Below are 27486 nucleotides of genomic sequence, written 5' to 3'. Positions count from 1 at the left end.
ATATTTTTTAATTAATTTAAAATGTTTGAAATTACGTTTTAAGATAAAAGGAATCTTCTTGTTCTTGCTGCTCACTTTATTTGGAAACAACACCCTTTGTTTTGAAATAAGTGTTTTTGTTTTACTTCTGTTTTGTCTTTAATTTTTATTAACAAAATTATTTGAAATTTGTCGTCACCGCTCACGTTTTCCTTAGAAATATTTTTTGAAATGATTTTCACTCATTTTTATATGGACATTTCCGACAGACATCAAAGGGCTTATAAGTAAGCTGGAGCAGCAGAGTCGCCTGATGAACGCTTGCAGTAGTGTTGGTGAGGTCGAGGAAAGATGAAGCAGCAGCGGCGGACGGTGGTCCTGTATCCCTCCCCCGGCATGGGCCACCTCATCACCATGGTGGAGCTCGGCAAGCTCATCCACCTCCGCCTCCGCCTCCCCGTCACCGTCCTCATCGCCTCCCCTCCCTTTAACCTCGGCGACTCCACCCCTTACATCAAGGCCGTCGAGTCCTCTAATCTCGGCGTCTCCTTCCACCATCTTCCCCAGCCGCTCGATTTCTCCAACCAACATCACAATGCCCAGCACCACGAGCTTCTCATCTTCGAATTCCTCAACACCTGTAACCCCCACGTCAAGGATGCGTTGGAGCTCATCTCCCAGTCTTCTACCATCTTAGCATTTGTCGTAGACTTCTTCTGCATCTCCTCCATGAGCGTCGCCGCCGGCAGCCTGGGCTTACCCGTGTACATTTACTTCACTTCCTCTGCTGGAGTACTTGCGACGTTCTTGTACCTCAACGAGCTAGATCACCAGACGGACCTCAGTTTCCGTAATCTCAACGCAGATCTGCACATCCCCGGCATCCCCCCATTGCCTTCCCTGGATATGCCTCTTCCGATGCTGGATCGCGAAGAAACTTACTTTTGGTTTTTAGAGGTGTCGTCCCAGCTGAGCCGAGCCCAGGGGCTCATAGTGAACACCTTTGATGCACTAGAGCCACGGGCGCTCCAAGCAATCTCAGACGGCCTGTGCGTGCCGAACGGACCCCCGTCCCACGTTCATGCGATCGGGCCTGTGATCGCGTCCTGGAAGAAGGCGGACGGCGACGCGGAGTGCCTCAACTGGCTCGACTCCCAGCCGGACCGCAGCGTGGTGTTCCTGTGCTTCGGGAGCCTCGGCCGGTTTTCCATGGATCAGCTCAGGGAGATCGCGGATGGGCTGGAGCGGAGCGGCCAGCGGTTCCTTTGGGTGGTTCGAAGCCCAGGTAGTGGGTCAGGACCAGCTCTCGTTTCTTCGGATGCGGACCCTCAAGCGCTGCTGCCGCAAGGGTTTTTGGAGCGGACTCGGGACAGAGGGCTGGTGGTCAAGTCGTGGGCGCCGCAGACGAGGGTGCTGAGCCACGGTGCGGTTGGCGGGTTCATGACGCATTGCGGATGGAACTCGGTGCTGGAGTGCGTTTGTGCAGGCGTGCCCATGGTCGCCTGGCCGCTATACGCAGAGCAACGCATCAACCGCGCTTTGCTGGTAAAGGAGCTGTGTCTGGCCGTTGCCATTCAGGAGGGTCCCGACGGTCTGGTGGGCGCAGCCGAGGTAGAGAGATGTGTCCGTCTGCTGATGGGATCGGAGGAAGGGGCTAGACTGAGGGAGCGAGCAGAGGCGGCCAGGGATGCAGCAGCCGCAGCAGTCAAAGAAGGTGGATCTTCGTGGGCGAGCCTGGCGAGGTTGGGTGATGAGTGGGAGAGCAGGGTAGCCACAGACAATGTGTGCGCCTAGTTACGTGCTTAGGGAATTCAGGAATCCAATTGATGTGGGTCTCACATTTTTGTTTGGTATTGGACTCAGCGTGTGCTTTCATGAATTCATTCGCTAAAAATCGTGCTCCACCCAATTTAATGGCTCTTTATCTTTTCAGGCCCACATATAACAAAGTACAACGAACAGACCAAGGTTGAGCTTGGCTCCAGTCGCATATTGCTTTGCTTGAGCTTGAGTTGAACTTTATGAGGCGAGTTCGAGTTTGTGCTTGGCTAGTTTAAGCTCATATGATTTTTAATGAAAATGAAAACAAATTGTTTAATCTCGTATAATTTTTCATTAAAATGAAAACAAAAAAAAAGGAGTGCCAAAATTCATAAAAAAATACTGACATGGTCCAAAAGATTAACAAACAGTGAATGCACGAACTAAATCTAAGTGTAAACGAAATGAACTTGTGTAACTCAAACTCAATTAGTTTATAACTAGAGTTTTCACTCAAGCTTAAGCGGCGAGTTCTAAGTCTAACCCAAGTTGGCTTGGCTCTTCTTACATCCATATCCACAAAATTGAGTGATGCCCATCCATTCGTGAAATACAAACACTGCCAACTAACAGTCAATGACCATATTGTCAATGGAGTCGATGGAAGATATATATGGTGGATTTTTCTCTACCACTTTTATTTTTTGTTTTTTTTGGAACCTGTTTCTTTCCTTTTTACTGGGATTTAGGGAATTTTAATAATATATTTCTCATGAACCTCATATCCCTTATTGCAACTTTTACTTGGCTGAGCTAGACATAATACACCAATCTTTCAGTTGGCCGTTGTAATTATTGGACAAAGCCATCAAAGGCCGAGCCAAGGTGGGCCTGCATGGGCCTCCCCCCCCCCCCCTTTTTTTTTGAAAAAATTATATGTAAGTTTTAGAAAATTTTACTTATTTTATGTGAAAATTTTGAAAAATGATATTTCGACCCATCTTAAAATTTAGGAACTTTAATTCAACCATTTCATGAAAAATTTCTGGCTATGCTCCTTACCCCATCCATTCTGTGGTTCATTCTATGATTTTTGTGGGCACTCATTGCCCTTCATAAATTTCACTTTTATTATTGTGTCGTGGATACGGTAATTACGCTTGCATCTTTGTTTTAGGTGCATCGAAGTGAACTGGGTAAAACCACATCGTTAGATTCCGAAGATTTAAATTAGCACATGATTTGCAGGATCTACTGCTGTCAATGGGAGCTGTTGGTTACCTGTTGCAATCACCTAGTGGCAGAGTTACAAATTTCTAAGTATGGAGCACTCCAAGTTTAAATATCAAACTTTGAGTGTGGTGCAATCATATGTAAAAACTAAAAATCAATAAAATATGTAAATAATGTAAATTATTGTTTGGCCGGACCAGCTACAGTGTGCCCTACCACTGCAATCGCCCCATAGCCATTCATATACTGGAATTTTGCTGGTATGAAGAGTAAGAGGTTAATCGTATCTACCAAAATGGGGAGTGCATAGCATATTGTAATCACCCCAAATTTTTCTAAAATATTTGAAGATCCGAAATATATCCAAGTCCAAATCCAAATTGAGCATTTCATATCTAAAATTCGAATCGCATTCGAAATGACAAAATTTGAGCGTCGTGTGTGCATAGAACTTCCATTTGTTTTAAAAACTCATTTTTCATGCCAAAATGTGTTTTTAAACCCAAGTCGCTCGCTCGAACGAGTCGACAACCAATTAAACCAAAATCGGATTTGGAGCGAGTTCGGAGTCGCTCAAAATGGAGTCGACGCCCATTTTTTCTTTAACAAAGAACTTTTCTTCTACATATTTTAAATAAAAAAATGAACGTTTAAACAATATTTTTATTTCAAATTTATTTTATTTTATTAAATTTTATTTGAATTAAAAAAAATGTGTTTGAGTTCTTGTGCGTCCCTAACGTGCGGTCGTGCGACACACAGAAAAAAACACGCTCCCCTTCTGATGTTGCGTCTGGGCGCTGTTATTTGCCCTTTCCCCCTCCTTTTTGACAAAAAAACGTCATTCAAAGGGCGATTTTAGTCTTTTTGGGAGGGCAACTGCCCTACCCACATCAGAAAATGTTTTTACAAGCCTAATGGCCAATCCCATTTATTTGAAGCCTATTTCTTTTATAAAAAATTGAAAATAAATCAAAATTAGTTGAAATTTGGATGAAAGTGTTATCAAATTTAAAAAAAAAAAATCAAAATTTAGGTTTTAGCTCCAAAATCCTCTATAAATACCACCCACTTCCCTCCTCCTAGGTAAGAGTGGTCTTTGAGAGAAACCTTAGAGTATTCTCACTTGAAGACTTAAGGTTTTTCTTCAGCTCTCTTTCTCTCCCTCTTCCTCTTTCCATTTCTCCTCTTGCTCTCTAACTTAAGCAAGCTACAACTCTCTTGGATGCATCATCTTGGAGCTTCACTCAAGGGGATCTTCAAGTGAAGGTGTTCATCTTTCCTACGTCATTTCTCGTTAGAGGTATGTAATCATCATCCCACTCATTTCTCTCTTCATTTTTCTTCTCATTTTCATCTCCCCAGGGTCAAAGGAGATAACACTCAACATTTTTAGAGACAAGAGGCTATGCTCAAGTGTACCAGGAGCATGAAAAGATGAGATGATCTTTCATTTCATGATTAAATCATGTTTTCTCTTTATTGAATATAGCATTGTTTCTTTCTTCATTTTTCTCTCATCTTCATCTTCCCATGGCCAAAGGAGATAACACTCAACATCTTTTTAGAGACAAGAGACTATGTTCAAGTGCACCGGGAGCATGGAAATATGAGATGATATTTCATTTCATGATTAAATCATGTTTTCTCTTTATTGAATATAACATTGTTTCTTTCTTCATTTTTCTCCCATCTTCATCTCCTCGTGGCTAAAGGAGATAACACTCAACCTCTTTTTAGAGACAAGAGGCTATGCTCAAGTGCACCAGGAGCATGGAAAGATGAGATGATCTTTTATTTCATGATTAAATAATGTTTTCTCTTTATTGAATATAACATTATTTCTTTCTTCATTTTTCTCTCATTTTCATCTCCTCATGGCCAAAGGAGATAACACTCAACCTCTTTTTTTAAAGACAAGAGGCTATACTCAAACGCACCGAAAGCATAGAAAGATGAGATGACATATCATTTCGTAGTTAAATCATGCCCTCCCTCCTAGTTGAACTTTTCTCTTTCCGTCATCCTCCCTTTCTCTCTCTCTCTCTCTCTTTCCTTCATTGAATATTGTCTATATATTATTCATGCATAGTTACTTGGATTTTCCTTTTATATGTTAGTGTATGCTGAGAATGATAGCATGGTTAGGAGTTCTTTATTTTTATTTTCATATTAATTTTCGAGGTTGGAACTTGTCCAAGCTAGGGAAACCTTCATGAATATGTACATGTTAAAAATGCATTCTCATGTCATTACATACAGTTTTCTTCTTAATCATCCAATTAAAAACCTTAACGAGTGTCTCGTTATGTTGTTTGATTTTCTTTTATACCCAACGGTGGAAGATTTTTCCTTGTAACAAACCAAATAATAACATTCTATGCTTGTACATAAATAATATTTTACAAAAGATTTTTAAAAGCAAATACCCTCTCTAATGTGGCTTTGGAGATTTAGCTTAGGCTCTTGCATGAGTCCAAGCTTCCCTCCGGCCTACATTAAACTTGAAGTCGGTTATTTTTCATTTCTTGATTTTTAATCTCATGAAGATATGTATGTATATACATCCTATATACATATATGTGTACATGATGATTTTCTTTCATCTCTCTTTATCTATGTTTTCATATTTTACAAATTTTCATATATACATGAATGCATATGTATATGTGTTCTATTTTCTATATCTTGAATATTTTATCTCATTTTTCAAGACGAATATATTCCCTTACAAATTTTCTTATATATACACATACAAGTATATATATGTATTTCTCTTTTCCTCTAAAAATCTCTCTCTCTATTCAAATCAATATCATTTGTTACAAATTTTCATATATGTGCATATGTGATGGTATGTACACGTATATATACATCATTTTCTATCTCTTTCTCTCTATCTCTATGGAAGTCTTTCATCTCCTCCATTCTTTCAATATTTTTCTCTTGTCATTTAAGATTTTAATTTTTCATTTACCAATTTCACTAAGACCATAACTCAAGTAATGACCCACTATTGGATTCATGCTTGATGGTCTACAACCTCAATCCATTCTAAAAAACTTTTCCTTCTTATATATGATATTTATCAAAACAAAAACCTTAGATGTATGTTATGGTAGAAATGCCTTAGATGAATATTGTAGTAGGAATGCTTCATTCTCTTTTAGTAATATAGGATCAATGCATTTATGCATTCACTTTCACTTAATATCACAAATGAGCACAATCAAATCTCTAAAAGAACTTAAGCAAGATGAGATGGAGCTCTAATTAGGTGGTAACCGAATTAGAGAAAAATCTCAAACCTACTTAATGTCTTAAGAGAACACTAAAGTGATTTCAAAATAATTTTTCAAGCTTTTAAAATAATATTCATAAGGATTTTTTTATTCTAGTTTTTCCCAAAATGTCTCACATTCTCAAGTGATCCTTTAAGAATTTTTTCAAAAGTTTGAAACATCAAACTTTCAATATTTTTCTATACCGCATTTACAATTAAAAAAATATATTTAAGTTAAAACGAAATGCATCAATGATAAACATAGCCCTTGGGTTGATTACCACCGGTAAAGGTGCCGGGAACGGTCGATCCTCGTACCAACGGGCGAGTCCATTTCTTTCCTATTTTTAGACAAAAGCTAATTTTTCTGGAGTAATCCAAAACCAACCAAAAATTTTGGGGATGCGAACACATATCTGCACCTTTGTAAAACACATTTTTATGAGCTGAAAAGTGCCATGGAAAGATATTTATCATTTTTGAAGCCACTGAGTCTAAATTTGCACTTTATAGTTGATGAACATTTGAATAACAGTAGAATTTCAATTGAAGTTGATGATGTGAGACACATTGAAACCATGTGAAGTATTCAATGGCTAAAAGGAAAAGAACCACATATTTGAATTAATTTGATAATGAATCACATATGTAAATTAATTTGATAATCAAGACATGATGATTGCTCATAATATGATTTACAACTAAGTTTTTCTAAAAATGTGATTACATAATTCTTGGGGTTTGTGTTGAATTAGAATATCACTAAAAAGGGGTTTGGTTTGTTGGAGCTACGACAGCGGAACAACTTCTGAACGACTCTTTTGAACGGCTTTGAGTCTGAGCAGCAGGTGTACCAACCTCTGCAGAGGCAATTGCAATAGTAAGAAGAAGAAGAAGAAAAAGTGAGTCAGAATAATTTCCGAGTTTGCTTCTAGGAGGAACCGACTAATCTCCTGGTTAACCTTAAGTATAAGATAAGTTGTGCTTTTATAGATCGCCTCCTAGGGTTTTCCGATGCCCAGCAACAATTACAACCAGAGGCATTTGTGGACAGTTTTCTTATTTAATCTTGTAACTGAAAGTGGACCCTCTTGTAGGACTCATGGCCACTATCCCACATCTCTCACTTGGCCATGAGATCATCAAATTGCTTTCACTATTTGTGGGTTTTCTTAATCTTTTGTTACAAGGTTTTTCATAATTGGTTTGTCTATCGTAACTTGAATTTTTGTTCAAGGTTTGAAGCGAAGTTTTCCATTCAATGGTTTTCCATAGCAACCTTTGAAGTATATCTTAGCCCCATATGAGACACAAACTTGACAAATAAATAATTAAGAATTCCTTTTGTTAAAAATGCTAGCAATCATGTGAATATATCTTTTGTTTCATTCATATATGTGAAAACACTTAACTGCCTTAAAACATGGTCAATCTAAACTTTCTTAATGTATAATGACAAACCAATAGAAAGTCTTACTTTTAGTATGAAGCAAATCTAAAATCCATACCAGCTAGTCAACTCTAATAAGAGCAAATAAAATTTCGAGTACTAGAACTTTAGCACAATAGATCTTCAAATGAAAAATATGTCTTTAGTATGGATTTCATCATGTTTAAGAGTGTTACCTTACAACTACAGGCAAGAAGCAAACATGATGATATCTTGGATTCAATGTAAGTACAGATATTTAGAGCCAATGATTCAAGCGAGTTAATCTAGATCCGAATTTATCATGAACCAAGCACAATGCTATATGGATCTCACTATGTCTAAGAGTGTTGATTTACACCTCTTAGCATACCAGCATACAATAATATAATCATACATATTATAATACGTTTAGATCCAATATAAAAAGGATACAGATCTTAAACAAAAGATCTAATCAAGTTATATCAGATCAATGGTCCAGTTTACAATGTTTTCTATGTGATCTAAATTCTAGCAAAAAAAAAAAACTTTCAGGACATATCTAATTATCATCACGGATCCAAGCCCCAACAATATCCAAAATATAGTCAACATAGATTTAAACATGAAAGGATCCAATTATTATGAAAACATGATTCAAGAGTAATATCGAGATCCAAATGAGTATGTTAGTTAGGGCCAAAGAAAATAACGTTTCCACACATAAAACTTTTATCTTTTATGTCCGTCTTCACATAGACAATATCCCTATCACACTGAAAACAACCCACAAATTCAATCAATATTCTATCAAAGTTAATACATTGTTGGGGTCCAAATCATTCAAAATTAATTTCAAGAATTTAAATCTTAAAACGAATTCTTCTTCCCTTTATTTATTTTTTCTTTTCTAACGAAGGAGAACTTAGGCTTGTTAAGGCGCCTCACCCCTCGCCAGCATAAAATAATTTTCTGAAAATATCAGTAACGAATTCTTCTTCCCTTTACATACCTCTCTGTCGACTTCTTTTTTCATTTTCTCTCTCTTCAGTGCCTTTTCTAAGGGACTCTGCCCCCTTTCTGAAAGTTACCGTTCCACCGAAGACTGCCGATTTCGGGCAAATTGTTGGCACGATGATGTTGGATACTAATGGTGGAGGACATTCACTCCCGACATCCATAGAGTTGACGTTCTTGTGCTGCAAACAAAAGTTTGAGAGGAAAAACTTCTGGTGGCTTTGCTGGAAGTGAGAACAGCCGAAAACTATAGTGGCTAAGAGAAGATGTGGCTCTTAGGGTTTGTCTGCCTCATGAGCTAAAACATAAACCGGATCCAACTCAAGGATGATGGTTTCCTTCCCCCCTTTCTCTATAGCAGCAGCGAGATCGCCGCTTTCTGGTGACGACGTCAGACAGCCAAGGGCCAACAACGACTAGCTCCGGAAGGACCAGATTCATGCATAGAAGTTTCAGGTGTCGAGAGTTCTGTCAATCAAATCCGACCTCTGTAGGGGTTCTTTACCACACAACCAGAGGATATTTGGGCAACACAAAGTTCAAGCCCTCAGGGTTTTTTTTTCCTCCTTAGTGAAAACAAAAATAGAAACCCTTCGTCCAAGACTTCCCTCTAATGTCAAGTATGAACCTTTTTTTTTTTCACTAAAAGACGATCACTTCTCCATTTCCCAAGCACAGTTTAGGCAGTGGTATGCCACTATGTCGGTTTGCTCATCGTCCATCTTATGTTTCTCGTTCTGCAGTAGTGCTGGAAGAAACCCAAAAGGCTTGGCGATCGTTAAAGCGGACATTTCTCTTATGTTCTTCCTCTTTTTCATTTGTTTTCTCACTGCAACTGCTGCGTAGCCTTCGATTTTTAGTGACCGAGAAGATGGTCAGAGCCAGATCGGCACTTGCAGGGTATTACATATTCTGTCCTCAGGGGTTCTTTTCCTTCTGAGCAAGATGTTAATTTTCTCTGTTGGATGATATAAATGTTCCAAGAAATGAATAACAAACCGAGAGCATTCTACCACTTAAAACCAAACCAAAATTTTTTGTGATTTTCCAAAATTCGATGAAGTGATTTAAAACCAACATAATACTTCATCCTTTTCGATTTTTTTGCAAATTTAGAACACTTGAATTTAAAGAAGATATACATCAAGTCCTTAAGGGGGCGTTTGTTACGCTGGAAAAACACTGTAGCGGAGGAAAAATTTTCAAACTTTTAAAATTTTTCTCATTCCATCAAACGCGGATAAATTTTTTTGACCATTGGAGGTGATTATAGAAATATATTTCCGGAAAAATTTTTCCAGCCAGAGGGGTGAAAAAATTTTTCCGAAAATTTCTTTTTTACCGTTGGAGGAAGGAGGAAGAATGGATGGGGAGGAAGAAGAAGGGAAGAAGGGAAGGAAGGAGGAAGAAAAGGGAAGGAGAAGAAGGGAGGAAGGGAAGGAGGGAGGAGGAAGAAGGGAAGGAAGGAGGAGGAGGGAGGAAAGAATAGGGGAAGGAGGGAGGAGGAAGAAGAAGGGAAGAAGGGAAGAAGAAGAAGGGAACAAGGGAAGGAGGGAGGAGGAAGAAGGGAGCGAGGGATGAAGAAGAAGGGAAGAGGAAGAAGGGAAGGAGGGATTTTGGAACCCTTGGCATTTCCTGCCGAGGGTTTCAGCAGAGGGTTTCACCAGCGCAGAAAGAACCGAGGGGAAAGAGGAAGAAGAAGGGAAGGAAGGAAGGAGGGAGGAGGAAGAAGGGAAGGAGGGAGGAGGGGGGAACGAGGAAGAAGGGAAGGAGGGAGACAGAAGAGGCCGAAGGAGAGGGCTACACAAAGAAGGAGGGTGAGACACAGAGAAGGAGTGGGGATACAAAGGGAGAGAGACGGAGAAAGAGGGTGAGGACGAAAGAGAGAGCGACGGAAAGAGGGCGAGACAATGGAGAAGGGAGGAAGAGACAGAGACAAAGGGAGATAGGGGCGAACCTGAGAGTTGAGAGCTGCTCCTCAGCCGACGATTCGAGGAACCTCCCTTCTCTTCCCTTCTTTCTCCTCCTCCTTTTCCCTCTTCCTCCCTTCTCTTCCCTTCTTCCTCCTCCTCCTTCTTCCTCTTCCTCCCTTCTCTTCCCTTCTTCCTCCTTCCTCCCTTGCTCATTTCTTCCTCCTCCCTCCTTCCCTTCTTCCTCCTTCTTCCTCACCATTTCTAGTTTTCCACCAAACGAAGAAATTTTTTTCTAGAAAAATAATTCCTCCATAACAAACAGAAGCTGGTTTTGGAAAAATGGAAAAATATTTTCATTTCATCAATTCTAGAAATTTTTTTTTTTGGAAATTTTTTTCTAGAAATAAATTTCTAGCCATCAAATGGCCCCTAATGGCCAAGGGGGCAATAGTTGGGTTGGGGCTTGACTTCTAGTTTGAATTTCCGAGGTGTCAATACCTTTGTGTTGCAAACAAGGGGGCCACTGATGTACAATTTGAAATGCAGTAGGGGCAGCACCTCAAGACACCAAAAGCGGGCCCTGTATCTTAAGAGGACAAGAGGGTTGGGTAAGAGTTTGGGCTCTTTTTTTGTCGGTATGATGAAATACTCCTCCTACTCACAATCAGCAATCACTGTTAGCATTAAAAATGGATTCTCCTCCCAACATGGTGTTCAACGGTGCTTCATTGTTTTAATCTAATGTTTTGAATGTAGATGCTATCATTGTCTATGCAATGATGCACCCACAAAACTGAGAGTTGCTCCTTGCCATTAATCTTTGTGGGATATGATAGTGCTTATATGCATCTAAGGCTGTTCAACACGTTGATCCTGGGTCTCGTCTTGAACTAGCTTGTCAAACTTGACACGAGCTCAACTTATGTATTAAATAAGTAGAGTTTGAGTAATGAAAAATTTGTTCACATAGACAGGTCGGGATCGAGCAAAGTGGGCTTGGTGCAATTACACTCAGTTAAACTCGAAAAAGATAACATAATTATAATACATTTCACGATATTGTCACAAAAGGTAGATGGTTCAGATGGGTGTACGTGTGACTAGCAAGTGTGAGGTTCAATTCTTAATTCACCTTGCTGCCTCTTTCTTTTAAAACTAATTTTTAATAGAATGCTTGTCTCGGCCCAAGCCAGTCCTCGGCTCAAGCTTAACCATGCCGAGTTTGTGTCTCTAGAGTTCAAGCTGAGCCGAGTTCAAGCTAATGAACTTGAACATGGCTTGAGCTCAAACGATCCTCGAGTTTTTTCATAAGACACTTGAGCTGAGTTTGAGTCGAGCTGAGCTTTATCGAACTCAGCTTGCGAACAGCCCTATGTGCATCCATCACTTCCTTGGCTTCCCAACCTTGTTCTTTTTAAAACACTACAGAAAGTTGGTTTCTACCACATGAGAAAAACGTCAATAAAAATAAGCAAAATGTCATGAAAGGTTTTACCGACATTTTATTCCAAACATCAGTTAAGGTGGTGCCACTGATGCTTTTACCAACGTCGCAACACCTTGTCAGTAAAAAGTAAGTAACTTTTTACTGACGTGAAAGAAGAAATGTCACTGAAAATTGATTTTGATGTTCTATATTTTCCCTTTTACTGACGCCACTAAGGATGTAACAGTTTTGCTTATGGAAAAATGTACTAAATTTACAGAGTGAAAATGTTCACCGCGAAGGAACTCGTTATTGTCAGCAGAGGAAGTTTGGATCTTCCGCTACTTGCCTGGCAGCTTAGACAAAAAAAAAAAGTACCAAATAAAACAATCGAAAGGAACTCGTCACAAAGTTTAACATCCATAGTTGAAGTGGCAATTGGCATCCTTTTTTTTTTTTTTGCAATTGGATCTAGGAGGAGGACGGTCTGGTGATATTCCAGTTTGCCGAATCTTGATTTTCTCATAATTTTTTTTTTTGTGGGGGGCGCTCAAATGGCCGATGAAGGTCATCACAGATATGACTTTGTATGTTTTACTTATCATGTTGGATGTTGAATTGAGTCACAGTTTAAAATGCTCAATATACCAAGGCGTTCAACAATTATTTATTTTGCTTGTATATTTTTAGGGAATGGTTCACGGGTAATCTTCTATCTGAGCCAAATAGAACTTTTAGGGGTAACCTTCTCTTTGCTTTACTCCTGTAAAGCTATACTGCCAGGGCACATACCTTGTATATTCATACTTCCAATTCCGTCTATAAGTCAAACCTTTAAGAAGCCTGCAGCTTCTCATCTTTCATGACAAGATGTGGATCTTTGTTTACACTGTATTCTTTTGCTGCATAGTTACTGTCACTAAGTAGTTAGCATACATTTCAAAGGCATGATCTGGATCATGCCTATATGTTCATCTCTATTGTTTAAGCACTTGGGTCTATTCTTCTTTCATTGTTTTCTGGCAGGTTAGAATTGCGACTTTGTTTTCCAATAACTTTGTTGCAAAAGCTGCAGCATCAAATCTTCCTTCAAGTATGTTTCTTTTCCTTTCTGTATTATCTATATAGTTGATAAAGTTTGATCTTTGGCCTCTTGTTCCGCTTTACTACATGCGTACAATCTTATATTGCTTCCATAGTTTATAAACTGTTGCATTTATGCCATTCACTTTTATGCTCAACTTATTCTTACCAGTAACCAGACGACATTTAGTATAGGCCCATAGGGATATGACATTAGACCATGTTTCTCTTGTTAGCTTCCCTTCTTTTATTTTTTTAATCTCTTTTCTTTAGAGGACTTGTTGTTTGCGTAATTGCCGGTCTGGAACTATTTTTTGTTATTTTTAGTATGTTAATTACTTAATTTAAAATCACGTTGGATGGAAGACCACAAGGAGAAGTTGCTGTGTGCTTTGGGTCTGCGGTGAGAAGCTTATACCTTAGTGCTATTATTTTGTTCTTCTTAACCATGAAATTTGTCTAGGAATGAAAGATATCAAGTTTTTTTCCTTTTTTATTGCAGTTGTCTAAATAAGTTGTACATGACAAGCTGCTTATGACTGAATGTATAGGCACTCATATTTTTCGTAGACATCATAATATAGGCAAAAAAAAAAAAAGGCTATAGCGACATCGTCAATATTTTTGCCTACGGAATTTCTACCGACGGCTTTGCACCGGTCGGCAAAAAAACTGATGACGGCTTTAGGGGACGTTTGCCTACGGCTTCGGCCGTCGGCAGTGCCCAAAAGTGTTGTACAATGGCCTAAAATCGGATAAATTACAATCAAACTAAAATGAGATTTCTGATGATCAAAACTGATGTACTGATGCAGCCATGAAATTTGAAGGAGAGAGAGAGAGAGCCGATGCAGTGTTGAGGAAACTCACCAGTACTTTAGGTGAAGCTTTTGGGTGAAGTCCTCCAAAGAAAAACCAGGTTGGGCGAAGTTCTTCTTAGAAAAACCAGGTTGGGTGAAGCTTTTGGGTGATGCCCTCCTCAGAAAAACCAGGTCATGAGAGATCTTCTGTCCGGTGACAAGGAAACCAGTTAGTGAGAGATCTTCCGTCGCGCAAATGGGAAGAGAGAGGACGCACCAAAGCAAAATGGGGATAGCGCGAAAGAGGGGTTTCTGGCGCTACGGGATGGCTCGCCAGTGCTCGATCTGGGGTTAACCCTCTGGCACGATTTTGGTTGGTGCTACAGCTGCCAATGTGCCATCAATAGCGCGCCTTGACGAAAGCAGCGTAAGGCAGCATATCAAGTCCATCTTCAACGAAGTGTTAGCTTAGTAAGCCTTATTCATCCCTACCTTCTGGGACTTGTCGAAGTATTATTTCCATCCCTGAAATTAAAGCATCGATGAAGCTATATTTTGTTTGTTGTGGCCCTTTCTTTTGATCATTACTGTCACTATCTCTTCAAACTCAACATGCAGCTTGCCCCCATTGAATTTGAGAGGGATGTTGGAATATCAGTTATGCTAGCTAAGTCAGCTAATGCAGCCATGCAAGTCAAGGATACTTGTAACGCTAATGTTAGAAGATTTGATAATATTGAAGATTCGTGCCCAGAATAATAACGCCAATTACTCACACAAGAAAGATATAAAGAAGATCCAGGCATCCAGCAATATCGGAAACTCTCTCAAATCTTGTAAAGTTGATTTATCATGTCAAGGGAGTTCTAAGATCATGGGATGCTATGTGTTATCATGTATCTCCTCAATCTCAAGTAGTAGAAAAATTCCACGGCAGTTGGCAAGGGTGAGAGATCATAGATGTAGGTCACATGACTTAACGATGTTAAACTCTTTTGACTCTCTCTCTCTCACGCATACATGTCCTCGTTTCTTCTAGCATGTATAACCCTGGCTTTGCCATGAAGGGCAAGTAGTTCCAGAAAAGAGAATGAGTCTGACAACAGCAATCCTTGTAGACGAAATGAAGGCCTCCAACTTTGTCGATCGTCAAATGGGTATTGAGCAGTGATAGAGCTCAAGGATGAAGACATTGAGGGAGGGAGGGAGGGGGGTGAGGGGGGGGGGGACGTCAAACATGTAGAAAAAGCCTCACAGCAGAAACACGTGGTGCACACAGACAAATTTGTACAAGACTGTTGTGTGTGTATATATATATATATATATGTGTGGGGGTTTTAATTGTAGCATGAGAGCGCTCTGACTGTAATAGTTATGTGTGGCAGGCATCCAACGGTCACCATTGACGCCTTGAGAAATTAATTAGGAATAGTTATAACTTCTATTCTCATGATATTGGCTGATGGCAAAAGCACATCTTCGCCTACGGCCTACCATCCATTGGTGCTTATACCAAGTGTCGTAGTGTTCCAACCCATATTTTTAAACATTTTAGGAAAAGTCTTACATTTCTTTATAGAGTCAAACTGTTCTATCTGGTACCCTAGAGGGATGGGGGTTATGGTGGAGGCATCATAGAGGGGTGGGGGTTAGGGTGGAGGCATCAGCTTGGTGTACTCCTCCTACTTACCCGAAAAGAAAAGTTAAAGCCACAACACTAGTCAAGGTCTAATATATGATAATTGTCATCAATGTACTCCAACATTGTAAAATAACAAATGAACTTAAATGTCCTACGCTAGACAATATGGACGAAATTGGAACTCTAACCCTATCATTTTTCTTTAGAAATCTGTCTTATTTTTCAACCTTTTGTACTTCTTGATGTGGCATGCAAATGTGGGGTTCTGCCTGTGGTGGTTTGAGAAGAAGTTGAAACAGCCTCCTTTCCTCCTGCCCCAAGGTTAAGACTGCTTTGGGACCTAGGTGGGAAGCAAGATACTTGCTAATTGGAATGCAACACATCTACCATTTGCAGTTTAGAGGAATAATGCCTACGGGAATCAAACGGACAACCATTCTTCTAAATGCTGGCAGAGCCAGTCAATTACGGTGCTTTGACCACTCCAATCACAGATGTGTAACCACTGGTGGAAGAAAAAGAGTAATGGTGGTCGGAGCTCTGATTCTTTGGAGTCACAGATGTGTAACCACTGGCAGAAGGAAAAGAGTAATGGCGATCGGAGCCCTAATTCTTTGGAGTCACACATGTGTAACCACTGGCAGAAGGAAAAGAGTAATGGCGGTCGGAGCTCTGATGCTTTGGCACTAAAATAGCACCAGAGATGGTGTTCACTGGCGCTATTTTAGCACCCGAGCTGATGTCAATTGTTGCAGTGAGGTATAGAAAAATAGCAGATCCAACACTCATGGAAAGATTAATTTCTACAGGCTTCCTATTCACAAGGAAAGAATAAAGGAAAGAGAATAAATCAATGTGAGTCAAATTGTAATCCTGATCCCACAAAATCCTCATGCGGTTAATGCTACTTGTACAAAGGGAGAGAGATTCAAAGAATTTAAACAGTGAGAAAAGGAACCATCTTCATGCGTAGGTCACAAATTGAGCAAACCACATTAAACCCCCTGCATCTGTTTCTCTCCTGTTTCTCCTACTTTCTTGCAGTTTTGACTACTCTAGAAGTTTTCATTATACATTGTGGCAAAGCATTGGACTAGCAGTCTCCGGCTGTTGATATTTGGCCGCGGTTGCTCCTCAAAGACATTATCGTGGGGCCTACATGCTGCTGTTTTTCTAAAAGATGATGCTTAGTCTTAAGCATCTGCCCTTGGCAACCCAAACCTCGCACAAATCTTCATGCAGCAGTATTAGTTAATGACTAAAATACATTTAGTTCACATTGAAAAAGAAAACTTTTGTAAATACAAAATTAAAAATAAAAAAAGTAAAAAGACTATGGATGACATTTCTTTTTAATAAATTACCAAAATGTCTTTCCCTCCTTCAATGCGTACGCATGTAACTTTCTCCTGTCATCCCTTGAAATGGTTCATTTGACGGGGATCTTTTTGTGGACACTTTAAGACTTTTCAAATGCATATTTTGTGATCTTTCTTCTCTTCTAAAGGGTTTTCAACCTTATGGATTTACATTTTAGCTATACCATGACTCTTTTGTAAGCCTTGGGTGTACGTTGTACTTTAACCCTCCTAATAAACTTGTTGGGGGTGGGGCCTCGATGTAATATTGTTACGAGATTATTTCTATTCAATCATGAGAAATTTTACTCCAATGTTCTATAAGAACCTAAAAAAAAAAAACAGCCATCGTTTAGCTCAAGAAAAGTAAAAGATTTATGCTGGACAGATAAGATGGAAAAAAAAAAGTCAATCACAAATTCTCTGGAACTACGAACCATGAAGCTCCCACTTTCACTGATGGACACTTACTACACTTCCTGGCCAACTCGGACAAACATAAACACACACACACGAGAGAGAGAGAGATGAGAGATGATGTATTCAAACATTGCCAATAAAAAAACTCCCACCAACAAGTTGTTGGGGGAGACAAAAGACCGCCAGAATTCCTGTCATAGAGTACAAGGAATAGAAAAATATAAACCCTGTACGGGGCCAATGTGACACCCTGGAGGAAGTCCTAAGCAAGACTGCTGCATCAAATAGAATGTCAAGCTCCAGATTTCTAATATTAAGACGTCGTCCTCCAAAAAATAAAGAAATATCACCACCTAAGTGAAGGTCACCACAATTAGATCAAGGGCTGTTTTCAGTGTCTTATGATGGTTCCTGCAATATGCTTCAACTTTTAAATCAGTGCTTTTCTTTTGCAGCAAAGAAAATTGACGGTACTAAAGTTTATAATAAAAACTAGCCACCTCCCATCCATAATTTCTTTGCTCCTTTTTGCTTGCAAAATGATGAAAAGAATGACTCTCTTTTTTGAAATTGTCTTCAGCTTTGCATTAGAGTGTGCATGATTCTATCATATGCACATGCATTAATTGCCTGGAGGAAATTGTCAAATTTAACTAAAAACATAGTCTGACCCTTGATTCAGAAATAGAAAAGTAGCAGAGATGGTTTTGAAAATTAATTAAAGCCTAGAAGGCCATACACATGATTCTTCTTTTCATATGTTTATTTGTGCAAATTGTGGTCTCGGCATTGTAAATTGTAAGAAATTAATTAACATAACCATGCTTCTCAATCTCATTTCTTTTACCTTACGAAATTATTTTTATCCAACACAAAGATTCACAATTTTTTGGTGGTGGTCGAAGGGAGCTTGTGTATCTCCTAAAACTCAAAGTCAAGACTATGAATATGAAAATAACTGCAAGAAGTACCATCGACAAAAAACTCATAAAATGAGTAAGATTCTTGTATGAGTAAAAGGTTAACAATTACTGTCCAGGAAAAAAGTCCAAAGGCCACCCATTTTCCTTACCTTCAAGGTCCTAGAGTATATTGAGGACTTGGTGGAGTCTGGTGTACCTTTCAAATGGTATTGACGGCCTCATAACAATAGCACCCATGAAACTAAAGATAGTTGTACATATCAAATAATATTCAACTTTGTAAGTAGTAGAATTGTATTAAAGCCAAGCCATTTATTTAACTTTCCTTCTCAAGCTGCCATTTATTTTTCAGACAGAAGGTGGTACATTTATTCAACTTGGCAAGTAGTAGGATTGTATTGAAGTTAAGCCATGGACCAAGTTACAGGCACGACGCCTATATCTTGGTTGAGGCCGAGGGCCGCCCACACAGCACTGGACCCATCAACAATATTGTTCCTGCAGGGTGGCTGCCCGGCATGCTCAGCGTCGCACCCGTTCCTCGAGTCGCACTCGTCCACCACCTTCGCCGTCGTCTTCCTTCCATTGCTTGCCGTGATGCTAATCATCATCCCGCACCGGCTGCCTCCGGCGTACCACCCGGTCGACAGCGCCACCACTCTGTCGGAGTTTGCATGGTAAGATTCGTCGCACTCCGAAGGGCCGCCGCCATCCCCACCTTCGCTGAAGTCGTTGAGGGTAAGGAGAGCGGCAGTGGAGGAAGAAACTGGAGGGGAACAAGTGTACGTGGGGTAGGACGTCCCTGCACATGTTAAGGTGCCTGAGGGGCTACAGGTGCCGGAGGGGCTACTAGCACCAGAGCTGCAGATGTGGGTTCCGACGTCGGGATCATCAGTACATAGGCCAGAGATGCAGATGAGCTGGCCATAGCAGTCGTTGAGGGTTCTGCATGGGCCGTTGCAGTAGGAGATGGCGAAGGAAGGTGATGGCAAGAGAAGCATAACAAGGAGGAGGAGAGGAGGGAATGATGGTAGTGAAGATGCTGCCATGTTTGCTTGAGTTCTTCCTGGTGATCTTCTATTGAGAAAGGGAAGCGGCCATTTATAGAGAAGATGAGATGAATATTGCTGATCACGAAGGCAAGTGCAGTTAAGGAGAGGCGTTAACGTATCACGCATCTTCAATCTCTTTGTCAACTGTAACAAAGATCGAAGACCAAACGCTAAGGCCACTAGCTGAAGGGCGAGAAAACTTCAGCTTCTAATGACGTTGTTTGGACTGTCAGCCACTAGAAACACTCCACGTCAGCTTACTAGGTCCCATAGACATGGGGACGGGTGGGTTCGAGGTTTGTTTAATAATACCATTTTCTTTTGAAAAATTGGCTGTGAACCGAACCAGCGGGGCCCCATTTGAATTCGTCAACAATATAAAAGGATTATTTTCTTAAAAACAAACATATATGTATATTAACTAAAAATTATTTTTTTTCACATATTTTTTTTTAAAAAAAAGTAAAAGCTGACATGCAATTTTCTTTTGGATGAGGAAGAAGTTAACCACATAATGCTGGAAAAAAACCCAAATACCCCCATTTTTCTAAATTATAATACTCCTATCAAAATGTTGCAATTTTATTGTTTAGGAACTAAAAAAGTAACAATCATGAGAATCGAGCAAGTAACCTGCCTTTTACATGTTTGCTTATGACCAGCTATGCTATACTCCTTGAGATCAACATGACTCTCTTGCATGAATTAATAACCTGTGATAAGTTTAGTACAGCTATTCTTGTGACAGTGACGTGCCACATTTACTATATAGGTCCTAATGCATTGAGAAGTTAATGCATTACAGCTAGATATCAAACTCAAGCTTGAAATCCTTTCAACTGCATTTGGAAAAGAAGAGTAGAATATATATATATATATATATATATATATATATATATATATATATATATATATATATATATATATATATAGCATAAGTCATGTAGTGTTTGATAATTTCCAGTAACAAGTTGGTGTCCTAGTTGCATCCAAAAGAGTTTGTTTCTCTTTTCTAATCCTTACTTGGAGGAAACAGTCTTCCACCTAAAACCCTCAAAGTTATGTCCTACACTTTCAATGTTCTAGCTTGTAGACGTAGTGAATCTACCATTCATTTTTCAATTGAAGTATAGTGGTTGCCACCATTTGCAGTTTAAAGAAATAACACCCCGGAGCATAAGATTGATCACTAGATTCAAACCTCAAACCCCTTACCGTTTGGTTTTGGTACTTTCTAGTTAGAAGAGTTGTTGATTTGGTCGGATATTGTAGATGCATGTGTGCATTGAGACTGACCCGTTTATATTTCTCCGTTACTTTTTTTTTTTGTAAAACTTCTTAGTTTAAAACCTATATTTGTTGCTTAGTAGTCTTTTTCTAATGAAAATTAAAGCGTGTCATTGACAATAAAAAAGAATTGTTTTGCTTGGCAAACTTAGTTACTTTAAGAGGATTGAGATGAGAAGTTAATAGTGGTTTTACCAAATGTTTTAATTGGATTTAAAATGTTGAGAGAGGTTTGAAGCTGCTTCTTCCATTTACGGACGCATTTAACACAGTTTGATTAAGAATGTGATCACAATCATTCAGCATTATCTGACCATCTCTCAAGTCATTTTCTATTGCAACTGCAATTACTTGATCCTCGTACTTTCTACTCTCTATCATTAAGATGGACGGCATGAGATTGCAGATTTAGTTGAACATGTGAATTTTTTTTCCTAAGCTGATTGACGATGTAATTTTCAATATATATATATATACATTAGCTTGTGACAAACCTTCATATATTTTGTCAGGTTTTCATTTGACTTTCATCATTTAGTTGGCTTTAGTTATGGGGGTTGCCTTTTTGTGCTATTGGGAGGCGTGAAGGGACCTTCTCCTGATGAACCCCTCTATACGGCATGTCATCAATAGAGATTCCATTTATGCCCTTATTACACCTAACCTACTCGGTGTTATAGCAGGTTTAATATGCACAGGTTAATGTGCAGTCTTGACAAAAAGAAAAATAAAGGATAATGTAGCTGAATATTCTATCCACTGACGTTCAGGTTACGTCATTAAAACTTACGTACATTCACGATGCAGTGAATTTCATCATCATTCCGTTCTTTCTCTGACGTTATGTGGGTGATTGCATCAAGTAAGCCCACAACCTGCACATAATAATGCTATTTAAAATATAACAGATTTTTTTTTTTTAAAAAAAAAACGAACATGCATCCTGCCGGCGAGGGGCACCGGCCCTTGCTTCCATAGTATAAGTTCTTCTAAGAAGTGATTCATTTTGAATTGGTCTTAAGAACTGATTAGGAACAAGTACCACAATTGATGAACATTGAATTGGTATTGATTCCACAAACAAGTACGAATAAGCACAGAAATTGATGGAACAGCCAATGCAGTTCATAAAATTACATCTCCGATGACACCCTATCAGAAACCAAGCACTGAGTCAACAAACACCCAATAAGCATAAAAATTAGAAAAAAATTATTATAATATGCTTAGAATGGTCAATGAAGTCCTGGTAACAATTGATTTTGTAACTTGGAACAGACAGCAATAGTTTTTAATGTCTATTCTACATCCAACTGCAAATGTTGCCCACTGTAAAACTTAATCTGAACTCAATTTAGCAACTAAGAATAAAGTATAAAAAAAAGCATATCGAAAAAAATTAATAAAAAAAATATCAAAAGATGTGCCCTCGCACCAAACCTTACAAGGACAATATTAAGCAAAGTTCAGACTACTGAACTGCAGAGTTGAGACAACAGCTCTGCAGCCGAATCCAAACATAAAAATCTTGTGAGGTTTCTGCTTCCAATAAAATGCCATAAAAACGAACTGGGCATAAAATGAAAAAGGACGTAACACATGCACAACACGTAATGAGTTCTTTAGTTCTTTATAGTGCAGATTCAATTAGGATCTGATTTTAAGTTGCTGACCCATAACAAGAGAATAAATTGATTTGTTCTCTATTGTTTCAGAATTTTCTTTCCAAACTATTACCGGAGCTAGGAAAAAAAAAACATTAAGGAGGGTATCAATATTATTTACAGGGGCTTGTTTAAACTTTGGTACATTGTAAAAAGATTTTTCGAAAGATACAGTGAAAATTTAATTTTTTTTTTACAAGATCCAAGATATAACGATAGTCGTTCTCTTTTCTAATTTTTCTTTCATTTTTACAGTTTTACTCAATCTAGGGCTGGGTAGCTCGCCCGATAAGAAATCTGAGTCTGTTCCTGCCGCAGCCTGGGTCTCAGCCCAGTCTCACCCGATTACACACACACACATATTTACATATTGAATAAAACAGTAATTTAAATAAGTTATCAGGATGGCTCGAGCCAACCCGACAAGACCTAGATAACTTTTCAGGCCAGCCCAATGCCCAAATAAAAAGTAGGCTCATCTTCTACTTACCCAGTCTGGTGCTCACCCTTACTCAAATGTTGTCCGTTTGTCTGCCGGGACAGCCATTGCATTTTAACCACACTTATGAGTGGCGGGACAAAGTATTTTCAGCAATAACAGTAGGTTTCATTTAACTATTATTGATGTTAATACCAGATTCACTGGAATGTAGACCAAGGGGTAAGGCCGTAGGATTTGCAGCTTCCCCTTTTTAAGTGCATATCATGTCAAACCATTTCTTTGAACATAGAAATCTAAAATACTATTAGAATTTATGCGTGTGGTCATTCAATATTTGGGCAATACAAAATTTCTCCTCTCTTTTAAGCAAGTAGGAAGGAAATTTCTGATAAGAGGTTGCCGTGTGCAAGAAGGTGGGTGGGGGCGGGGGGCCATGGTCCTCCTCAGATTTAAAAAAAAATTAATTAGTTATATATAAATTTTAAAAGTTTTAGTTTAACCGATACAAAAAATTTGAAAAATTAATGTCTTGGTTGCGGTTAAAATTTTGGAAAATAATGCATACATGTTCTCTCTCACTCTCTCCAAGATCTATGGGACTTAAGTTAGAGTCTCTGCCATGACTAAGACATATTGCACAAAAACTTGCGCACCTCACTTATTTTGACGTGAAAACATAAAATGGCTGCAAAACTAAAATTTTCAAAATCGATTGCAATTGGATTCCATGATTGGATTTCTCTCAAAATCAAATTCATCTTGAAATCAATTTTTAGTCCAAAATGTACTTAAATCAAGCAAATTTTCATGACCACACCAAAGTCTTAAAAATTTCAGGACTCCAAAATCGCCTCTTCTTAAAAATCTTAGAGCCTAAACGAACGTCCAAAATTCTTTAAACTCAACCTTGAAGCTAAATCAAAATGCTGGCTCCAATACCAAGAATATTTCTAGATTTACAAAATTACCAAATCATAACCAAAATCTGAGTCAAATTTGATCAGGTCAAATCTCCCAAGTCTATTTCTATCGGTAACCATGCAAATTTTACAAAGTTCCCAACCTCAGTCGGTCCCAAAATCAGAATTCAAAAACTAAGAACTAAACTTGGATTCCCAACTTCCAATTCCCATTTTAGAAGGAAAACCAACCAAATAGAATCAAGCTTCTCCAAAACTCTCAAAATGCCAATTATCTTCAAAAGTATGTTCAAGTCTCAAAAATCCAAACCAAAGTTATTTTCAAACTTCCTAAGTTCAAGTCAATTCCTAACCCAAATTCTCAAATCCAGTCTCTAATCTTTAGCACCCAATCAACTCTAAAGTCCTATTCCCAAAAAGCCTAGCTAGACTTTAATTACGCATTCCTCAATTCTAGTTAAAATCCAAATTTCAAACTGTCAGTTTCCCAATTCAAAGTTCCAATTTTGGGGATCAAATCAAAATTGTTAGAGTTCATCTACCAAAATCTGGGATTAATTCAACAATCCTATTCCAAAGACGATTTCTAGATCTTTAAAGTTCCTGAAATACAAAAAAAAAAAATCTAAACAAGATCCAAATCCTTGTTCAAAATGAACTTTAAAAGTCCAAAATCCATTCCTTGCACAAAGATGTGCGAAAAATAACTTGTCAAGCTTGAGAAATCTAGTCCTTGGATCGATCACTCATGTTAATGGTGGCAGGAACAGTTGATCCTCGTATAGATGGGTAGCTCCCTCTCTCCTAAAATATATATTTAAACAAAGCTCCAATTTTGCTGATTCGCGCGCGACTCCTCATTCGACGGGAGGGGATGAGAACACGGCCCAAGTCTGAAGATTATAGAGTAGTGGGGATGTGCTGGGGTCTGAAATTTATATTCATTTAAATGTCAACTCTAGGGGGAGGGATACTTTCATGTTTTATTTCTCTCTCTTCTTAGTGGCCCCAGTAACTTGCATTGAGGCTGGTAGATCGCCAAGAGAGGAGAAGGAGCGCATATCTCCTCCTTTTCTCTAACCCAATGTTTGAAAACCCAGTCAAGTCAACCGAATTGACTTGGTCCTTAGGCCAGTCAACAAAATGGGTACCCCGGCATCCCACCAGGCCGGCGCGAGCATACTTTTACGTGAGTCATTTGAGCAGTTGATTTCAAAGATATTAGACGCTAGAGATTAAGTTACAAATATAAAAATAAACTATTTTTCAATAATCGAATGTGCCCCTTAAGAGGAAGAGGAAAAAGAGATAAAGAGAAACAAGTGAATTAATTTTGTTAATAAAACCTCTTGTCTTCTTAAAGAGGTAATTCAGACTCTTCAAAAGACACTCGACTTCTATGTTTACAGAAGTCTACGGACTAGATTATTTATGTCAAGTCTAGTGTTGTCAATTTGAAAGAAATTGATGGTGGAAATTAAGTTACAAATATGAAAAGTAAACAATTTTTTAATAATCCAAAAATGGCGTTAAGAAGGGAGGGAGAGAGAAACAAGTGAATTAATTTCGTTAAATAAAATCCCTTGTCTGCCTAGAAAGGTAATTCAAACTCTTGAAAAAGACACTTGGCTGCGATGTTTACAGCTTAATTTTAGCTACATAATCGATATAGGCATTGTTCCACAAAAAGCGAAGCAACACACTGTCAATTGCTCAAAGAATATCTTCCTTCTTGCCATATAGTAGAGGATTTGGGATTTTGGTATGCCATTTTTTTGAAAACTCTAATCTTGCTTCTGATTGGATGATCATGTTCCATATGGTACACTAGAACTTTATTTCTAAGGACCTGAAATTATACGATCTTGTTCTATATAGTACTCTATAACTTTATTATGGAAGCCAATTTACTTTTATGTGAATTACTTTCACCCGGCATATTGAAGCAAATTCCACAAAGCCATATCTGATTTCCCAGTAAAAGTACCAACGATGATCCACTAAACAGGCAAGAAGCCACTTATTCTAACAGTTCAATACATACCACACGCCAAACATACGCAAGTATGCCTCCTATTAGGCAGCAAGTTACTTAGGCCATGGACCAAGTAACGTGCACCTCTCCAACGTCTGTATTGAGCCCAAGCGCGTTCCAGATGGCAGCGGATCCATCGACGATGTTATTCCTACAGGGTTGGTGCCCAGCATGCTCAGCGTCACAACCATTCCTGGAATCACACTCGTCCACCACCTTCGCCCTTGTGCTCTTCCCATCTCGGTGGTGATGCGAATCATTTGAAAACACAGGCGGCGGTGGTCGAACCACCAGGTTGACAGAGCCACCACCTGCTCCGTGTTGTCATGGTAGGACTGATCGCACTCCGATGGCCCACCGCCGTCTCCACCTCGACTGAAGTTGTTCACCGTGAGGATGGCGTCTGTGGAGGAAGAAATGGGAGGAGAACATGTGTAAGTGGGGGGTAGTTCACCCCATTGCACATCATTGATCCGGTCGGATTACAACCATCATCCTTCGAACGCGATCCTGCACCAGTACAGATGTGAGTGCCGACGTCCGGATCGTCGGTGCATCGCCCGTTGGTGCAGGTAAGCTTCCCTTCACAGTCGTCGTAGTTGTTGCAAGGGGCATTGCAGGAGGAGCTAGCGACGGTTGAAGGGGAGAGGCAGATCAGGAGAAGGGAAAGAAAAGTAAGAAGAGGGTTTAGGAAAGATGCTGCCGCTGCGATGGGGCTTGCTAGCCCAGCTGCCGTTAGTTTATCCCGTCGAGGGAGGAAGAAGGGGAGGTGGTGCTTTTAGCCGGTGCCTAGAAAAAGACACATTTATAAGGAGGATGGTCGCGCTATCTGTTTGAAGAAATATGAAAGTCACGATTTCTGTTTCAGCTGGTATAGAAAAATTCTCCTATCTTCTAAGCAAGTTGGAATGAAATTTACAAAAGGCTCTGATAAGAGCTTGCCGTGTGGAAGAATGTGGCATGAATGCCGTGAATATGGTTGTTGAAAAGGAAGACCCAATATATGAACGGGGAGACTTGTAATCTTGACTTGGAAGACTTGGTTTTCAAGGGCTTGTAGCACGGTGGGCAGGTGGTCCTCTTGTGTTCGACCTACGTTGTCCCAGTCACTTCAGTCTTAATGCTTTCTTTTTCTAATTTCTAATAAGTCTCAAGCAAGCTGTGTAAAAGTAATTAGTACAAGAGATAGTGACCTTAGGAGTGGTGGAATGAACCACTATCCTTAAAAAGGAAAAAAAAATGCTTCGCCATCCACCATTCGAATGTTGTAAAAATATTAAGAAATATTTACTACAACATATATACATTAACTAAAAATATAAATATTCTTAGAGTATCTTCCTAAATATAATTAAAGTCTGACCGCTTGATTCGGCCATGGAAACGGCAGCAGATTCAAATTCCTTTTAGGATGATTCTAACAACATTTTGTGGTTACTGTGGCTTGATATTTGGTGCAATTCAATTTGTGGGCATCAAGTGCTTGTAGGTTTCCTGCACCTAACGACATCTTGCCCTAGTCATTGTCAGCGAAACGATCCATTCTGGTGAAATTTCACCATAGTTTCCTTCCTTAACCAACTCCTCCCTATATAAGACATGTCGTTGATAATTTCTATCAGAGAAAAAAAGGTCTGATTAAATGTTGAAGGCCAGAAGAGTCGACGATGTAGCCTGTGGGCTATGTGTGGGCAGTTGCTCACACGGACACAAAAAAATATTTCTTTTTAAGTTGGCATGTCGTGGCTATTTTTTAGGCTTTGGCCCCGTTTAAATTTTGTAGTAAATCTATTGCAATTCTAGGAAGTTGTTTAAATACTATATCGGAGCATCTTAA

At 39.2% G+C, this 27486-nt stretch overlaps 2 protein-coding genes and 1 pseudogene across 2 annotated transcripts; 1 reads left to right on the top strand and 2 right to left on the bottom strand.

Annotated features, from left to right (window-relative positions):
• Nucleotides 1-281: 281 nt before the first annotated feature.
• On the top strand, nucleotides 282-1888 carry LOC116247627 (UDP-glycosyltransferase 88A1-like). Its single transcript, XM_031619848.2, has one exon. The coding sequence runs from the start codon at nucleotides 331-333 to the stop codon at nucleotides 1771-1773; it is 1443 nt and encodes a 480-aa protein (XP_031475708.1). The 5' UTR covers nucleotides 282-330; the 3' UTR covers nucleotides 1774-1888.
• A 16612-nt stretch (nucleotides 1889-18500) lies between these two features.
• On the bottom strand, nucleotides 18501-19314 carry LOC116248699 (kiwellin-like). The gene has a single exon (XM_031621633.2). It carries the CDS (start codon nucleotides 19296-19298, stop codon nucleotides 18654-18656), a length of 645 nt encoding a protein of 214 aa, XP_031477493.1. The 5' UTR covers nucleotides 19299-19314; the 3' UTR covers nucleotides 18501-18653.
• A 6329-nt stretch (nucleotides 19315-25643) lies between these two features.
• On the bottom strand, nucleotides 25644-27159 carry LOC116247507 (kiwellin-like; annotated as a pseudogene).
• Nucleotides 27160-27486: the final 327 nt, after the last annotated feature.

The sequence above is a fragment of the Nymphaea colorata genome, chromosome 2, assembly GCF_008831285.2.
Source record: "Nymphaea colorata isolate Beijing-Zhang1983 chromosome 2, ASM883128v2, whole genome shotgun sequence".
Classification (NCBI taxonomy): Eukaryota; Viridiplantae; Streptophyta; class Magnoliopsida; order Nymphaeales; family Nymphaeaceae; genus Nymphaea; species Nymphaea colorata.
This window is presented reverse-complemented; position numbering and strand designations above follow the sequence as displayed.